At 39.0% G+C, this 18,573-nt stretch overlaps 1 protein-coding gene and 1 long non-coding RNA gene across 5 annotated transcripts in view; one reads left to right on the forward strand and one right to left on the reverse strand.

The window, feature by feature from the left end:
* The window catches only part of APC (APC regulator of WNT signaling pathway), a 93,624-nt gene extending 81,255 nt beyond the window's left edge, over positions 1-12,369 (forward strand). For all 4 annotated transcript variants that reach the window (XM_048931359.1, XM_048931361.1, XM_048931362.1 and 1 more), the window contains one exon: positions 293-12,369. In XM_048931359.1, coding sequence (XP_048787316.1) covers positions 293-6,860 — 6,568 coding nt within the window. In that variant the 3' untranslated portion in view covers positions 6,861-12,369. The remainder of the gene's footprint in view (positions 1-292) is intronic.
* Positions 7,896-18,463, reverse strand: LOC125686872 (uncharacterized). The gene is made up of 3 exons (XR_007373923.1): positions 17,910-18,463; positions 15,605-15,686; positions 7,896-7,972 (listed from the first exon to the last, which is right to left on the reverse strand). It is a non-coding gene; the product is annotated as an uncharacterized LOC125686872 (long non-coding RNA).
* Positions 18,464-18,573: the final 110 nt, after the last annotated feature.

Here is an 18,573-nt window from a genome sequence, read left to right on the forward strand (position 1 = left end):
TGGGAATAAAAGATTCATAAGTCATTACCAGCCATAGGAAGCAATCTGGAAGGAGAAATATTTTCGAGAGGGTAGGGTGGGAGTAACAATTTGTGTTTATAGTAGCATTTGATTAGCATTTAGATAGATTCCATAGGAGTAGAGAAAAAATAAGATAAATTTGTACTGGATAATTGTAACTATCCTTTTAAAGGATTAAATTGCTTGCAGTGTAGTAAGTTTTTAGTTTGTTTGTCTCTGATCTGTTGCAAATGTCACTTAATGATTTTTGTTTTCAATTACTTATTATCAGGCAAATCTTGCGAGAGAACAGTTGCTTACAAACCTTGTTACAACACTTGAAGTCACACAGTTTGACAATAGTCAGTAACGCATGTGGAACCCTGTGGAATCTTTCTGCACGAAATGCAAAGGATCAGGAGGCACTTTGGGACATGGGAGCAGTCAGCATGCTCAAAAATCTCATTCACTCGAAACACAAAATGATAGCAATGGGCAGTGCTGCAGCTCTAAGAAATCTCATGGCAAACAGGCCAGCAAAGTATAAAGATGCTAACATTATGTCTCCAGGATCAAGCTTACCATCTCTTCATGTTAGAAAACAAAAGGCACTGGAAGCAGAATTAGATGCACAACATTTATCAGAGACTTTTGACAATATTGATAATTTAAGCCCAAAAGCATCTCACCGTAATAAGCAGAGACATAAGCAGAATATATACAGTGAGTATGTTTTGGACTCTAATCGTCATGATGATGGGGTATGCAGAACAGAGAGTTTTAGTACTGGTAACATGACTGTACTTTCTCCATATTTAAATTCTACAGTATTGCCTGGATCCTCTTCTTCTAGTAGAGGAAACATAGAAAATTGTCTGTCTGAGAAAGACAGAAGTCTTGACAGAGATCGAGCAGTAGGTTTAAATGCCTATCATCCAGCTACAGAGAACAGTGGAAACTCCTCTAAGAGAATAGGAATGCAAATTTCTACAGCTGCAGCTCAAATTGCCAAGGTTATGGAAGAAGTGACAAGCATGCATATTCCACAAGACGACAGAAGTTCCAGTTCCACTTCTGAAATGCACTGTTTGACAGAAGACAGAAATACCACAAGGAGAGCAGCCAGTGCCCATACACACTCGAATACATACTTTCCAAAATCTGAGAATTCAAGCAGGCCATGTCCTGTGCCTTACACAAAGATGGAATACAAGAGAGCATCAAATGACAGCTTAAATAGTGTCAGCAGCAGTGATGGCTATGGTAAAAGAGGCCAAATGAAACCTTCCATTGAATCTTACTCTGAGGATGATGAAAGTAAATTTTGTAGTTATGGGCAATATCCAGCTGACTTGGCACATAAGATACATAGTGCAAATCACATGGATGACAATGATGGAGAACTAGACACTCCTATTAACTATAGTCTTAAATATTCAGATGAACAATTAAATTCTGGAAGGCAGAGTCCTTCTCAGAATGAAAGATGGGCAAGGCCTAAGCATATAATAGATGATGAAATGAAACAAAATGACCAAAGGCAGTCAAGGAGCCAAAGTACAACATACCCTGTGTACACTGAAAGTGGAGATGATAAACACATGAAATATCAATCACCTTTTGGACAACAAGACTGTGTTCCTTCATTTAGATCAAGAGGATCCAATGGTTCAGATCAGAACAGAGTAGGGTCAACTCTTGGAATCAATCAGAAAGTAAATCAGTCCTTGTGCCAAGTCGATGATTATGATGATGATAAGCCAACCAACTACAGTGAACGCTATTCTGAGGAGGAACAGCATGAAGAAGAAGACAGACCAACCAATTACAGCATAAAGTACAACGAAGAGGAACACCATGTTGATCAACCCATTGATTATAGTCTGAAGTATTCAACAGAAGTTCCTCCCTCTTCTCAGAAGCCATCTTTTACTTTTTCAAAGACTTCTTCAGTGCAGAGCAGTAAAACTGACCATATTTCCTCAAGCAGTGGAAATACATCAGCCCCTTCAGCAGGTTCAAAGAGGCAGAATCAGCTTCATCCAAGTTCTGCACAGAGCAGAGGCAGTCATGCTCAAAAGACCGCCTCCTGTAAGACTCCTTCCATTAATCAGGAAACTATACAAACTTACTGTGTGGAAGATACACCAATATGTTTTTCAAGGTGTAGCTCTTTGTCATCTTTGTCATCAGCTGAAGATGAAATAGGGCGTGATCAATCCGCACGTGTGACTGATACTAATAATACACTACAGATAGCAGAACTGAAAGAAAACAGTGGGGCTCTATCTACAGAAGCTGCAGTAAGTGAAATCACATCAACATCACAACATATTAGAACAAAATCCAGTAGACTTCCAACTTCCAGTTTATCACCTTCTGATTCCTCCAGACATAAAGCTGTTGAATTTTCTTCAGGTGCCAAATCTCCCTCAAAGAGTGGTGCACAGACTCCCAAAAGCCCACCAGAACATTATGTACAGGAAACTCCTCTCATGTTCAGTAGATGTACTTCTGTAAGTTCCCTGGATAGTTTTGAAAGCCGTTCAATTGCTAGTTCGGTTCAGAGTGAGCCTTGCAGTGGAATGGTGAGTGGTATTATAAGTCCAAGTGATCTTCCAGACAGCCCAGGACAAACAATGCCTCCAAGCAGAAGTAAAACACCACCCCCTGCTCAAGGAGTTCAGGTGAAAAGAGATGTAGCTAAAGGTAAAGTACCTAGTGCAGAAAAGAGAGAGCCTGGTCCTAGACAAGCAGCTGTAAATGCAGCAGTTCAGAGAGTTCAGGTACTGCCAGAGGCTGATACGCTGTTACATTTTGCCACAGAAAGTACACCAGATGGGTTTTCTTGCTCTTCTAGCCTGAGTGCTCTGAGTCTTGATGAGCCATTTATACAGAAAGATGTAGAGTTAAGAATAATGCCTCCTGTACATGAAAATGAACATGGAAATGAAGCAGAGCCTGAACAGTCAGATGATACAAAGGATAACCAAGAGGATAAAGCAGAGAAGCCTTCTGAAGCAGAAAAAGACATTCTGGATGATTCTGATGATGATGATATTGAAATACTGGAAGAATGTATTATTTCTGCAATGCCTACAAAGTCTTCACGTAAAGCCAAAAAGCCTTCTCAAGCATCTGCTCCAAAAATACCTCCTCCTGTAGCCAGAAAGCCAAGCCAGCTGCCAGTTTATAAACTTCTGCCTTCCCAAAGCCGATTGCAATCCCAAAAGCATGTGAGTTTTACACCAGGAGATGATATGCCACGAGTATATTGTGTTGAGGGTACACCAATAAATTTTTCAACAGCTACATCTTTGAGTGATCTCACAATAGAATCACCACCAAATGAGTTGGCCAATGTAGACAATGTGGGTACAGGGGCAGAGTCAGGGGAATTTGAGAAGAGGGATACTATTCCTACAGAAGGTAGAAGTACAGATGATGTTCAGAAAGTAAAAAGCATAAGTGTGAGTGGCCCAGGACTGGATGATGACAAAACAGAAGAGGGTGATATTCTGGCTGAGTGCATTAACTCAGCTATGCCAAAAGGTAAAAGTCACAAACCTTTTAGAGTGAAGAAAATAATGGATCAAATCCAACAAGCATCTACATCTTTAAATAACAAAAATCAATCAGAAATTGAGAAAAAGAAGCCAACATCACCAGTAAAGCCTGTTCCCCAAAATAGTGAATATAGAGCACGTGTAAGAAAAAACACAGAGTCTAAAAGCCAAATTAATAATGAAAGAAGCTATCCAGAGAACAGAGATACAAAGAAACAGAATCTTAAAAATAATTCTAGAGATTTTAATGACAAACTTTCAAATAATGAGGAGCGTGTAAGAGGAAGCTTTACATTTGATTCCCCTCATCATTACACACCTATTGAGGGAACTCCGTATTGTTTTTCACGCAATGATTCCTTAAGTTCTTTGGATTTTGATGATGATGATGTTGACCTTTCAAGGGAAAAGGCAGAATTAAGAAAAGGAAAGGAAGCAAAGGAAATAGAAACTAAAGACTGCCCTAACGTGGAACAGCCTTCAAGTCAGCAACCAAGTAATAGGACACAAGTTTGCCAAAAACACCCAACAAGCAGAAGCCAGTCTAAAACTTTCTGTCAGCCAAATAAAGATATTCCAGACAGAGGGGCAGCTACGGATGAGAAGATGCAGAATTTTGCTATCGAAAACACACCTGTTTGTTTTTCTCGCAATTCATCTCTTAGTTCCCTTAGTGATATTGATCAAGAAAACAATAACAACAAAGAAGAAGAACCAGTAAAGCGAACTGAGGCTCCTGATTCACAGATAGAATCAAACAGACCACAGACTTCTGGTTATGCACCTAAATCATTTCATGTTGAAGACACACCAGTATGTTTCTCTAGAAATAGCTCTCTGAGTTCTCTAAGTATTGACTCAGAAGATGATCTTTTGCAGGAATGCATTAGTTCTGCCATGCCTAAAAAGAAGAAGCCATCAAGAATAAAGAGTGAAAGTGAAAAAAGTAATTCCAGAAATATAGGTGGTATGCTGGCAGAAGATTTAACACTGGATTTGAGAGAGATACAGAGGCCAGATTCAGAACATGGTTTTTCACCCGATTCAGAGAACTTTGATTGGAAAGCTATACAGGAAGGTGCAAATTCTATAGTTAGTAGCCTGCATCAAGCTGCAGCTGCTGCATCACTATCTAGACAAGCTTCATCAGACTCTGATTCTATCCTTTCACTAAAATCTGGTATTTCTCTGGGATCACCATTCCATCTTACCCCGGACCAAGAAGAAAAACCTTTTACTAGTAATAAAGGTCCACGAATTCTTAAGCCAGGAGAGAAAAGTACACTGGAATCTAAAAAAGTAGAATCCGAAAGTAAGGGAATCAAAGGAGGGAAAAGAGTATATAAAAGTATAATTACAGGAAAAGCTCGCTCCAATTCAGAAGTTTCAAGTCAGTTAAAGCAACCACAACAAACAAGTGTGCCTTCAATTTCACGTGGCAGGACAATGATTCATATTCCGGGAGTTCGAAATAGTTCTTCAAGTACTAGTCCTGTTTCCAAAAAAGGCCCCCCATTCAAAAACACAAATTCCAAGAGTCCCAGTGAAGGCCAGAGTTCAGCTAGTTCCCCAAGAGGAGTCAAGTCATCAGTAAAACCTGAGCCAGCTCCTGTAACTAGGCAACTGTCAGGGTTGAACCAGAGTGGATCAAGTAAAGGACCTTCTAGATCAGGATCTAGAGACTCCACTCCTTCTAGACCTCAACAGCAGCCATTGAGCAGGCCTCTGCAATCTCCAGGCCGAAACTCAATTTCCCCAGGAAGAAATGGTATAAGTCCTCCCAACAAACTGTCTCAGTTGCCAAGAACATCATCTCCTAGCACTGCTTCAACTAAATCTTCAAGTTCAGGTAGGATGTCATATACATCACCAGGCAGGCAGATGAGCCAGCAAAACCTTACAAAGCAAACTGCCTTAACTAAGAATACCAGTAGCATTCCAAGAAGTGAGTCTGCTTCCAAAGGATTGAATCAAATTCTTGGTAGTGGTGCATCAAACAAAAAGACTGACTTATCCAGAATGTCATCAGCAAAATCTAGCGGAAGTGAGTCTGACAGGTCTGAGAGGCCTGTTCTTGTTCGCCAGTCAACTTTTATTAAAGAAGCTCCGAGCCCAACTCTAAGACGTAAATTGGAAGAGTCTGCTTCATTTGAATCTCTGTCTCCTTCCAGACCAGATTCTCCCACAAGATCCCAACTACAGACTCCAGTTTTAAGTCCCTCACTTCCTGATATGTCTTTATCCACTCATTCAACTGCCCAAACTAGTGGCTGGCGAAAATTACCCCCTAATCTGAGCCCTTCTGTAGAATATGATGGGAGACCAGCAAAACGTCATGATATAACGCGTTCTCATTCTGAGAGTCCATCTAGATTGCCAATCAACAGGTCAGGAACATGGAAACGTGAACATAGTAAGCATTCCTCATCACTTCCTCGTGTAAGCACTTGGAGAAGAACTGGAAGTTCTTCCTCAATTCTGTCAGCTTCTTCAGAATCCAGTGAAAAGGCAAAAAGTGAAGATGAAAAGCAACATGGAAGTTCTCTTTCTGGGCAGAAGCAAAGTAAAGAAAGCCAAGCACCAGCAAAAGGTACTTGGAGAAAAATAAAAGAAAATGAAATCCCCCAAATAATGAATGATCCTCAGCATCCTTCCTCGAGTGCCACAAGTAGCTCTGATTCCAAAACTCTGATTTATCAGATGGCACCAGCTGTCTCTAAGACTGAGGATGTTTGGGTGAGGATTGAGGACTGCCCAATTAACAATCCTCGATCTGGAAGGTCCCCAACTGGAAACACTCCTCCTGTTATTGACAGTGTTTCAGAGAAGGGGGTTGTGAATGGCAAAGATTCTAAAGAGATTCAAGAAAAACAAAATCCAGGGAATGGAAGTGTTCCTGTTCGTACCATTGGTTTAGAAAATCGTCTGAACTCTTTCTTTCAGATGGACAGTCCAGACAAGAAAGGCAATGAAACAAAACCTCTGCAGACCAATCCTGTTCCTGCACCAGAAAACAACGAAAGTACTGTGAGCGAGCGTACACCATTCAGTTCCAGTAGTTCAAGCAAACATAGCTCTCCGATTGGTGCTGTTGCAGCAAGAGTAACTCCTTTCAATTACAATCCAAGCCGTAGGAAGAGTAGTGTGGACAATAGTTCTGCTCGGCCATCCCAGATACCAACACCAGTAAATAACAGCACAAAGAAACGTGACTCAAAGTCTGAAAATACAGACTCCAGTGGAACTCAGAGTCCCAAACGTCATTCTGGCTCTTACCTGGTGACTTCTGTTTAAATACATCAAAAAATAAAACTGATGTATTAAACACAGCAGCTACTTAGAAGTTTTATTTCAAATGAAACTTCAAATGATGGGGATTGATTTTTTTGTTTGTTCGTTTGTTTGTTTTTGTAAATAGGTTTGATTCTTGTTAGAGAGTCCTTGTTCTGGAAGCCATATTTGATAGTATACTTTGTCTTCACTGGTAATATTTTGGAGGAAAATGTGATTGACAGTTTGAAATAAAATTGCTAATGCAAGTATATTTGTACAGTATGTTTAACATGTATTTAATTAGCATCCCATCCCATAATCCTTTAAATATTGCTTGTCTTGAAATCATTGAACATTGCATATAGAGATGATGGAGTCATACTGCTTTATTAATCATTTCTAGACTACAGACTGACTAAACTACATCAGGGAAGAACTGGTATTATTTATGCAAAAAAATATACTCAGTTTTAGTATTTGTGAGTCCATCTAACCCAGTAATTAATCATGTGGCTGTGAAATTCACAGTAATATTGTTTCTGCTGAACAAGCATTCCCAGCCTGCTTTTGTGCATGAATGGAACTGACGGTTATTTTCTGAAGTAACGATAACATTTGTGGTCACATAATGTGCATAGATAGGTATGGTGTAACGATTTACACTTTCTTTATGCCCTGGGGAAAAGAAAAAAAATATATAGAAAAAAAAAAAAAAGAAAAACTGTGTAACTGTAAAACCTTGACCGAAATTATTTTACCTGAACTAGATTTCATCTCCAAGTAGGTAGATTTTTTTTTTTCTTCTTCATTTTTGCTATGCTGTAACTTGCTGTATATTCTGGTATTTGAGGTGAGATGGCTGCTCTTTATTAATGAGACATGGGTGATGTCTCAACAGAGACTAAAATGAACATTTCAGAATAAATTATTACTATATGTAAATCGTGTGTGTTACTTTTGCATTACATAAAAATACAGTATTTTACTTTGAGATGTCACCTTTTAATATGTATAATGCACTTACACTTATGGCCTGATGCAGGAGAATCTTGCACCCTCGATATTCATTCTTAGTGACTGAAATGGCTGTTGTAGGATGTTTGTAACAGTTGCAGGATCAGGCCTCAGGTCTTCTGTAATATAATTGTAATGGAGACAGTTTCACCCATCTCAGGTGCATAACAAGGCTAAAGGCAGGGTATTGCAAGCAGTCAAGTGGGATAATTGCTTTCATCACTGCAAACCGAAACAATATTACATGTATAAAAATGATATTTATAAATTGAAACTTTTTTTGTTTTTAATTGGGGATATAATGTAGAATGTGAAATAGTGACTACTGTGAAATTTTAATTCTATTTGAAATCTTCATGCAATTTTATTTTTTTAAAAAATTATAAAGGGAAAAATACCACAAGAATTTCATCACAGAACGTTTGTTGTAGTGGAAAAATGATTTTGTATGCAAACCAGGACCTTTGCTGCCTCAAGCCTTTTTGATGCAAATATGGTTTGTGTTAGGATAACGCTAAAAAGATAGATTAGTGCTTTAAATATATAAATAGATTGAATTTAAATAAGATTTCATTTAAAGTAGAAACATGAGATAATAGAACATTAACCGTTTGTGCATGATTGAAGAAACCACAAAATTGCTTCAGTTTTGTTCTGTGTCAGCTCGACTGTTCTTAAGTTAGCATTCTAAATAGTTGGTATTCAGGATTCAAGATGCCCTAATTTTAAGTAGCGCTGAAATAGAGTAATTTAACATTATGGTAGGCTTAACATTGTTACAGTGTTTCACATCTGTGGCTTTTGTGCTTCATCTGCTATTAAGAATAATCAACTTTATCTTGAATTCCTAATAAGACTTGTAGTGTTTATGAACAGAATTGAGATACTGTCAGCAGTAAGTTCAAAGCCAATACCAAAAATGCGGATTTTTTGAACAAGTGGTATTTTATTTTGTTTCATTCTTTGCCTCTTGTCAAATTTTTCAAGACATGCTACATTTCCACACCACCTGGTTGGTGTAGCTCTTAACAAACAGCATGTTAGCATTCGTAATATTTTGCACGTGGTATCTTCACAAAACTTTTAATATGAACATCACTGTACTTTTCAAGATGAAATAGAGACTGATTGGTTTTGAAGTCAGGACTTTCTGTTGGAGTAGAATACTCCATCCTTACGTTTAAAATAGAAGACCATCTTTATTACAAAGTATGTTATACTTTTTTTTTGTGATGTTTTGTAACCGATAACGTAGAATAGAATATTCTGAAGGTATACCATTTTACCCAGGATGGTCAGTTAATACCAGCTTTGCATCTCCTTTATCTAAGAATTTAAAGGTAAACTTTATAGATAAATTCTAGTTTCAGTTTTGTAACTGAGGTAATCTAAAGAACATGAAAACATGAGGTGAAATAAATAATTGTATGCATATCAAACACCAGAATGTATTTGAAAGTTGTAGTGGCTTCTTTAGATAGTCTAGGAGGTACTTCTTTTTAATTGGGAAGTTTCTCTTAATATCCTCATAACTAACCTACGTTTGTAGCAAAGACCGATGAGATAAACTTTCCAAGTATAAGGGTAGTGAAACACTAAAATATGCTTCCCATGGGAGTTGTTAAATTTCCATTACAGAAGTTTTAAGAAGAAGGTTAGGAAACAAAAGGGGATGGACTTCAGTGTATTTCACATTGCCTTTGTGCAGAGAGATGCTTAGTGATCTTTTGAAATTCCTTAGCAAAGCATTTCTCTGATTCTTTATCTAAAATGCTTAGTATCCATTAAGAGACTTACTAGAATATTTAAGGACATACATGATGTTTGATTCATATTAGTGATTAGGATACAAAGGTAGATTTTACGCTTAACTATAAAAATGAATCCTGGAAATATAAAATCAGAAAAATGGAAAATGGCTGTATTAAGTATATTTAGTCTTGTATTTTGTTAAACAATGTCTAGATTAATGGTTGCCAGATTTGGTTTATGCTGCTAAAGTTTTCTCTTGCTCCTTGGTTTTATTATAATGAGGATGGCACAGCATGAACCAGAACATCATCAGTGTTGAGGCAAAACAAGGGAAAGCAAGGAGCTAAGGAAACCAAGATTCATGTTACTGTTTTTTGGGGATATACATTTTGATAGAACTTTAGTGATTGGAATGCCGACCTGCAGTTGTCCTTTATTTAGTTTAATAAAGCTTTGTGTTCTTTATCTGAAAAGTGGGAACATGTCTTTTCTGCAGTTTTTTATGTTTAAAATGTTTATTCTAGTTTCTTGCTGTATGCCACAGTTAATGTTATTGTAATTAACACAGTTAATGTAATTTTTATGGAAGCTTTTCTGACTAAACATTGCAAACTTTAAAAGGGAACTTACCTATATGTATTTTTCACGTACAGTTCTCTGTCAGAATATTTTCCTTTGAAACTTCATAGATAATTCTTAAAACTGTCAGATTTGGTAGCTCGAAAATTGAAAGCCCATGGCCTTGCCATGATTTCCTGACAAGACTGGAATATTGTTTAAGCGGGAGTTGGCTTCTGAATGCAAGTAATCAATTATGCTATTCTTCAATAAACACCAATTAATGTAAGCAACAGCACTCATCTGACCCGTCAGTAGTCCAGATCAGCTCTTACCTAGCAGAACTGGTTGGAAGGAGTTGGGTTAAAGCCTCTTAAGTATGCTGAATTTGCTCAGTGCAAGATCAGACAATCTGCCTAGGGAAGCAGAAAAGAAGAAAACAGCTAGAGCTGATGGAAGGAGATTGTATCAAACCATCACTTGCAATTGTACGCCAGTACACCCAAGCTCAAGAACAGCTGTTAATCCTTCTTGAGATGGCAAAAGCAAATAGAAGTTTTGTACTCTTCTTCATTTTAAATTTCTGGCTAAGTGGCCTAACAGCGCTTTTTTAACATGCTGTGTTCCAGGGAAGTCCTTTACCCTGGAAATTCTGACAGTTAACATCAGAAGTATGATGTTTGTAGAAAATAATTTTTTCTTCATCACAAACTACGAAATATTTTTTTCTGCCATATATGAAATTCTAATTTTTAAATTTGCAATATTAAATGCAATATTAAATCCTTCCAATAGAATGATTTACTGTAGTTAGCTGTTTTCGAGAGGGGGCTCAAAAAGGGGAGAGACATTACCCTGTCCCTAATGAAGAGAGTATTACCCATAGGGACGATCTAGAAGAACGCTGAAGAGAACTTTAACATCCTCTTGCAGTCTTTTGTTGCTAGGTGCCTCCCAAATGTCTTTTCACACTTTCCATTAAATAGTACCCAGAAACATAAATGTTGCTAACATTTCTTTGTAAACTTGTACCTAAACGTAATTTCACCTACTTGCAGTAACACCATGCAAAGCCCAATCCACCTATCTGACAGCTTTGTTCTGGATGTGTGATTTGGACGAATCAGAAGTGAGGTGTCCATTTGTATGAAGCATGACTTCCTTCCCATGCCTAGACCTTTGAGGACTTTATTAACCTCATCACGCAAATGTGTTCACTCGCTGCTACCACAGCCATCTCCTTTGCACTTTTAAGTATCACCAAAAGAGATGTCCCCACTTTTTTCATTTTAAATCACGTATAGAAATGTCATTCTTGCTTCATAGTTTACTATATGCAGAGTAACAGATTTTATCTGTAAACATGTTTTAGAGAATGTTGATGTAGATAAGGTTGAGTTTTTAGTCTGAATGTAAGTTGGTTGTGTGTTGTATTTGGCTACATATTGGAAGTGCAAGGGGATTTGGTGTGGTGCTGAAGAGCTTAAGAGTTCACAACAGTCATGTAGGTGTCAGTAAATTTGTGATGCCAGATCAATACCAAGTATGTATTTAATATCTGCGTTTTCTGCTGTCAACTTTCAGTTTACCAGATGTGCAGTTTGTCCATTCTAAGACTGAGTAATGCCTCCCTAGCCTCGTTTTGCAAGTCATCTGTTCCTTAGGAGATTTCCATATAGTTGGAGATTCTTGTATTTACAGATTTCTGCCACTTCCAGGAGTTAAGGAAATTATTTAATTTTGTTGTTGGTGAAAGCATTCTTTTTTTTAGTGGCCATGAAATTGCAATTAAGATATGAAGGTGTAGGGGGAAATTGTTCACTCAGTGAAATGCACTTCCATCCAAAGTTATTAGCTCAAGACATACATACAAACTGAGCATCTCTTGGGCCCTACTTCTTGGTGGGAATTAAATGTGTAAAGCTTGAGCTGGCTCTCTGCAAGCAAATAAGTTGTTGTCCTCTGATACCAAATACATTTTTCCCACCTATGAATGTTGTTTCTCTTTGATGAACTCAGCCCACAATTATCTTTCCTTCAGTTTTGTTGTTTGCTTCTGCCTGAGATGCATTACTGTTCTTATCTCTGTAATTAATGATTTCTTCAATTATTCTGATGTATTTTGCTTCACAGTATCCTAATTCTGAATTTAGTCTTGCGATGCATAACTTATTACTGGTGGTGTTATATAAAATTTCCTCCTGATTGCACCTTGTCAGAGTGGAATTCTTTTCTTGGCTGTAACTAAATCTTAGGTGTCTGCTGTACTAGAAATATATTTTCATTTAAAAAGAAAGTTGCTGTTAAGATGATGACAAAGCATATCAGAACCATATAACCATCAGAACCATATAAGAAACCATGCAGTTTTATTTTGGTAGTAGTCACATTTTAAAGTGGATAAAAGCCTAGGGAGATGCACGTCTCACCAACAGGCCTCTCTCTTCTCTTCCATGTTTCATTTCAAAACAAACTACACAAAATCTATTTCTCACACAGTGTAATTCCATAACATCTTATTTATTTTACCAGAAGTTCACAAGAAAGCCTATTTATTTATGACTTTTAGCTTAGTTAATTTCAGTCCTCCTCACTGCATCTAAACCCTGACTGGAGACTGTTAGGGGACCTAGATTTGCTGATTCCCAGCACACACATACAAACATGAACTTACATACATATGCTTATTCTGCACTCTTCTATTTACTCTAGGATTGACACACAACTGGAAGCATTTAAGGAAAAAAAAAGGCTCTATTGCCGAGTTACATTGTTGTTTTTGGGGTTTTTTTTTCCTAATACTTGTAACTGTCTTTCAGAAGGTGAGTTGGCACCCTATTTTTGAAGTGTTCCAGAGAAATATACACGTATTGGTCTTAATTTATATGCAGAAAGAGAAGTTTATAGTCAGAATGTAGAAAAGGCAGCTTAACGTCAGTAGAGATTTTGAAAACTACAGGATTTTGAGTGCTTACATTTCATAACAATTCTGTACAAAATAACGTCGCTTAGGGCGAGGGAAAAAGGAAAAAGGAGCTTGCGTATACAATAAACAGAACTTGGGTTTGCCTGTGAATCTTAGACCTTTAAGGTCTGTGATGGCAGACGTAAAGAAGGGCAGGAAAGTAGAAGATTAAGCCCAGAATCACAAAATCACAGAATGGCCAGCGTTGGAAGGGACATCAGGGATCGTGGATCTCCAACCCCCCTGCTGCATGTAGGGCCACCAACCTCCACATTTAATACTAAAGCAGGCTGCCCAGAATCACAGAAAGCCCTAATATTAATGTCTAGAAACATGTCATTTTTATTTCTGGGAGGGAAAGGAGATGTGGGGGATTTTTATTTATTTTTATTCCATTGCATGATGAAAGGGGGTTGGTATCTTTCTGTTCCTTCTATGATTGTGCAGTTAAACAGTCATATCAGATTTGGAGTTGGTCTAGATGTTCTCCAGAGGTCACTTCCAGTCCCTACATTTCTGATTATTTGACACTCAAGTGCTTAATTTTATTTAGAAGTCTTACTAACAGAAACCCCCTAGCTTAAGTGAAATCTATGAGCTCAGTGCAAATACTGTGTTACTGTGTCATATATATGTGGATGGTTGATGGTGTCTTTTTATCCTACACACTGACTTTATGTAGCTGTCAGTTGTTCTACAAGATGAGAGCAGGACACTGAGTAAGAGGATGTAAAACTGAGGACTGCAATTATTGGGGAATTAGAGCTGCCTAGAAATCACTGTTTTTCTCTTGGTATTTTGTTGGTTCTACTGTTCCCAGCTAAATAGATAGAGTCCATTGGCAATGTGTTGCCAGAAAGTCACCTGAGTGCCTCAGTGAAATTCTGTGTGTAGTGTCTGCTGTGTTTACTTATTTACTCCATGTAAATCAAGGGATGGGCTCTGATGATGTAATCAAAAAAACCTGGAGCTCTCAACAGAGTACAGCTGAGGAGATCTGTCTCTAGGCAAATACCTGATGCCACGTCAGCTGCTCTTGGCAGCTGAATTGTAACAAGCCTAGTGTGGACTTGGAAATCTTGAGCATAGCTATGCTTTTTAATGATATACAGGATATCAACTGTTCATGTGCTTCTACCACTGAGATGAACAAAACTGGTGTTTCTGCTGATTACAAAATACAGTTTTGTAGCTGTTGTTGCTCTAGGATAAGCATGGGTAGTACATCTCAGAATGCTAGGGTAGAAGACAAGATTTTGGCTTGCTAACATAGAAGGAACTTAAGAGTAGTCCCTGGATTTCAAGTAAATGGTATACGCAATATTTTAAAGTGGTGTTTCATGAAGCATGTTTCCATTTTTTTGTTATGTATACTTTTGAATCTTTGCTTACATGGATTGCAGATAAAATCTTCTTAGCTTGGCTCCTTCCTTTCAGTGTCAATTGGACCAACTGAGATTTCACTCTGAACCCCTTTTATTTTGTATTTTCTGCAGATCACTACAAATCTGTTGCACCAATTTAGCTGAAAACACGCCTTCTGAATGATATCCACTAGTCCCAATCACACAGACATTTCTAGCATAACTATGCAGGGTAACGTGTAGTCAGAGAAAATTGAACATGTAAGTTATGTCTGAATCAGCTGCCATCTCCACACATTTTCAGTAAAACACAGCAGTTTTAGCTCAAACTATTTGCTTGTGCTTGTTCTGCCCCTTTTGTGCAAACCATTGGGATTTACCCCAAGTGAAATGTACTGTCTCTATCAAAACCACTTTGAACTTCTGTTACTTAATTTTATAGGGGCCTTGAGGTTTTTTTATTTTATTTTTCTTCCCTAGCTGTGCTTAACAACAGTAAAACAGCCTCTGACTAAGCACACACAACTTGCTGTTGACGGTATATGCAGTGAGGGAATCTTCTGAATGCGTGCAATGCAATGGTTACTGCTCCCTGCCACTTCCCTTTCTAGAGCACATACAACGAAGGGAATAACTTCAGGAGTCTACACAGCTTCAGAGACGAGGGTCCCTGGTACTAAGCAAAGACATTGTTTGCAGTCTTGAAATTTTGCTACAAACTTACATGACTCCTATCATCACCACCAACTACATCTTATTTTTTTTTTTTTAGTGTTTAAAATCTCTTTAAGTTCTCCTTGCTTTGTCATCCAATTTCAGATATCAGGGACAGCAGATGCAATGAGTCTGAGCTAGTCTGCTTTGTGACCTACTACTGTCCCTGAAATCTTCAGGCAAGAAATGCACAGAACTCCAATCTGAAATGTTTTTTCTTATAACCAAGAACAAATGTAGCAGCTGAATGGCATCTACAGTCATTCTATAATGATGATTCTATGACTAAATTGCCGTGTTTGTACCTAATGCTTCATTTTAGGAATGGTAGTATCAAAATATCACGCATCAAGAAATAAGGTTGGTTTGTAATAATAGGATATACAGTAAAGACTCACCTCTCTCATGATCGGTCACATACACCATATGATACAATCCATAACTCCAGAAAATCCCAATGATTTTTGATGACTTTTCCATCTGGAAAAGATTCAAATAAACATTTTTGCTATTACCAGAGTATAGGTTACATAGTGTTTGCTTTGTATTGGTAAATTTAAACATTGTTTTAGAAGAAAAGCCATTACTCCCATATGTTGGTATTAAAAAGCTGCATGCAACTGATAAATATAACAGCATTAAGCAAATGCACAAAATTATTGTCTTGAACTAAGTGTGCTGACTGAGAGCAAAGTTAATGTTCAGTAGCAATACTGTGCCATTCACAAATTGCAACCACATTCAGTGCCTTCTTTAACGTTAAAGCAGTGTTTCTCAAGCTGGTGCCCAATTATGTACCACAATTTGTTTTAAAAAGTAACATAGAAATTAAAATATTGCAGAAAGAAAAAGGGGGAAAAAACAGGATGAAGAAGTAACTTTTAAAACTTCTGTAAGTTCTAGGCATTTTTTTTTAATGAAGTCAAATAACTCAGTTTTTTTTTTTCCTCAAACAATTAAATAGTTCTTTAATTTAAATTTTGCTAGAGTATCATCCTGCAGATGGAGATTTAGCTCTAAACATTTTTAAAGTATTGAAACGTGTGTCCCTGAAAGTGTTGTGTGTATAGTTATTTGACAAAAACAAACTGCAGTAAGCCTGACTGATAATGTGTTACAGTGATGACCATGTTCCATGACAGATCAGGCAGTAGGTAATGCATGTCTGCACAGAGAAAAAAAATAAGATGTGTAGAGAAAAAATGAGAAAGGCAAAAGTCCAATTTGAATTCAACCTGGCCGCTGGGGTAAAAAGGAACAAGAAACTCTTTTACAAATACATCAACAGTAAGAGGAGGACTAAGGAGAATCTCCTTTCTTTACTGGATGAGGCTGGGAATGTGACCACTGAGGATAAGGAAAAGGCAGAGGTTCTGAATGTGTTCTTTATGTCTGTCTTTAAAGGTCAGACCAGTTGTCCTCAGGGTACTCCACTCTCTGACCTGGTAGTCTTGGCTGGAGTGCTGATGAACCCCCTGTGATTCGGGAGGATGCAGTCAGAGACCTACTGCTCCAACTGGACTGTCACAAGTCCATGGGGTAGGGTGGGATTCACCCGAGAGTGCTGAAGGAACTGGCGGAGGTGACAGCCGAGCCGCTTGCCATTATCTATCAGCACTCCTTGTTGACTGGTGAGATCCCAGAACTGATCCTGCTTAAGGAACGTTTGGATTTTGTGTTGAGGGACATGGTTTAGTGAGAACTATTGGTGATAGGTGGATGGTTGGACTGGATGATCTTGTAGGTCTTTTCTGACCTTGGCGTTTCTGTGATTCTGTGAATGTAATGAAATCTCATCTGTCCACACTTCACATTGCACATAAAGTAATGGGAGCGTGGAATTTGCGTGTAAGGTGTTAAAAACACTGATGATTACTTATCTCTTGTGTAAACCTTTGGGATAGAGATGCTGGAGGCCAGCTCACCTTCCCTCCTCCTTCCCCCCAGGAAAACAAAACAAAACAAAACAGCTGAGAGAACAAGCTGTGGCCACTTTGATGGATGAGCAGATTAAGCGCTGACATCCTGCGTAGCAGCTCTCAAGGTCCTGGTAGCACTGACACTTTTTAGATAGAAAGATCTTTAGATAGAAGATCTAAACTGTAACATGCATGTGTGCATGTGTATACAACAAAGACTGTACAAAGCAAGAACATAGGGAACCCATTATCAATCCAGAGCTAACAAAATGAGAACAGAAAATGGCTATCTAAATAACTGCTTGCAATAATAACCTTAGACAGCTACATTCCATTTTATCCATCTTGATGGCAATCAGACCACCCTCCAGTAGCTCATCCTTAGCACTGAGCTACCAATGGATCAAAAGCTTCTCTTGTAACTTGTCTCTCCTCTGCTTGTGTAACCTTTGAGCCGCAGAGCATGTTGTGTCATACTTGTGTAGACCTGCCTTGCTCCTGAACAGCTGCAGAGTTCCAAAACCTGCTACTGCAGAGACCACGTAGTTGTACTGCTCATACTGCTTTTCTGCAGTACTTTGTGCAGCATATTCACTTCTGACACAAGAGCAAAGATGAAAGACAATAAATTTGCCCATCATTCAAAGGACTGAACAGCTCAAGTAACACACTGACAGGTGCCAAATGCCATCCGGCTTCTTTCTGAAGTTTTAACTCAGCTGTTCCGGTTTTCAGGAATCATATCACAAGTAACAACACGAACAAATCTTCCCTGCAAGCACACCTATGCTGCAGTGGGACTCAGCATCCTCCTCTTCAGCACTTCATGCAGAACCGGATGCTCTGATATTCAGTAACGATGTAACAGGGAATTGGAACACCTTCACTTATTTGCGTGTCCTGGCACACAGCTGTTGCGTGAAAATTCACGGCCGAGTGCAACGGCACACGAAGTCAGCCCCGTGCGATTCGCAGAGACAGCACAGCTGAGGTTGCGGGGACTTCAGGAGGCCGTCTGGGGCATCGCGTCCTCCGGCAGGCGCAGCCCGAGTGTGACCAGTTCTAAAGATCTCCAGGGGGAGACGCAAAGCCCCGGGGCCGTCCGTGAACCTGAGGGACACCGCTGGGGCCGGCCTACAGCCACCCTCTGAGCACCCCGTCGGGGTAAGCGCCGAGCGAGCACGGGCCAAACAGACCCGGGGCTGTGCTACGGGCCCCGAGGCGCCGGAAAGTCACACTCTGACCTCCCGGCACAGAACGTCCCCGATACAGAACCGAGGCCCCGCAGGGAACAATAAGGCAACGCGCAGCACAGCACCGCCCCCCGCCCCTTGCGGGATGCCGCTGCCACGCACGGTCCGGCTCCCTTCAAACTTCCGGCGCTGACGGATACGCCTCGCTTTCTGATAGGCCGTTGTGCTTTACAGATGGCAGCATTGTCCAATCGA

The sequence above is a fragment of the Lagopus muta genome, chromosome Z (genome assembly GCF_023343835.1).
Source record: "Lagopus muta isolate bLagMut1 chromosome Z, bLagMut1 primary, whole genome shotgun sequence".
Classification (NCBI taxonomy): Eukaryota; Metazoa; Chordata; class Aves; order Galliformes; family Phasianidae; genus Lagopus; species Lagopus muta.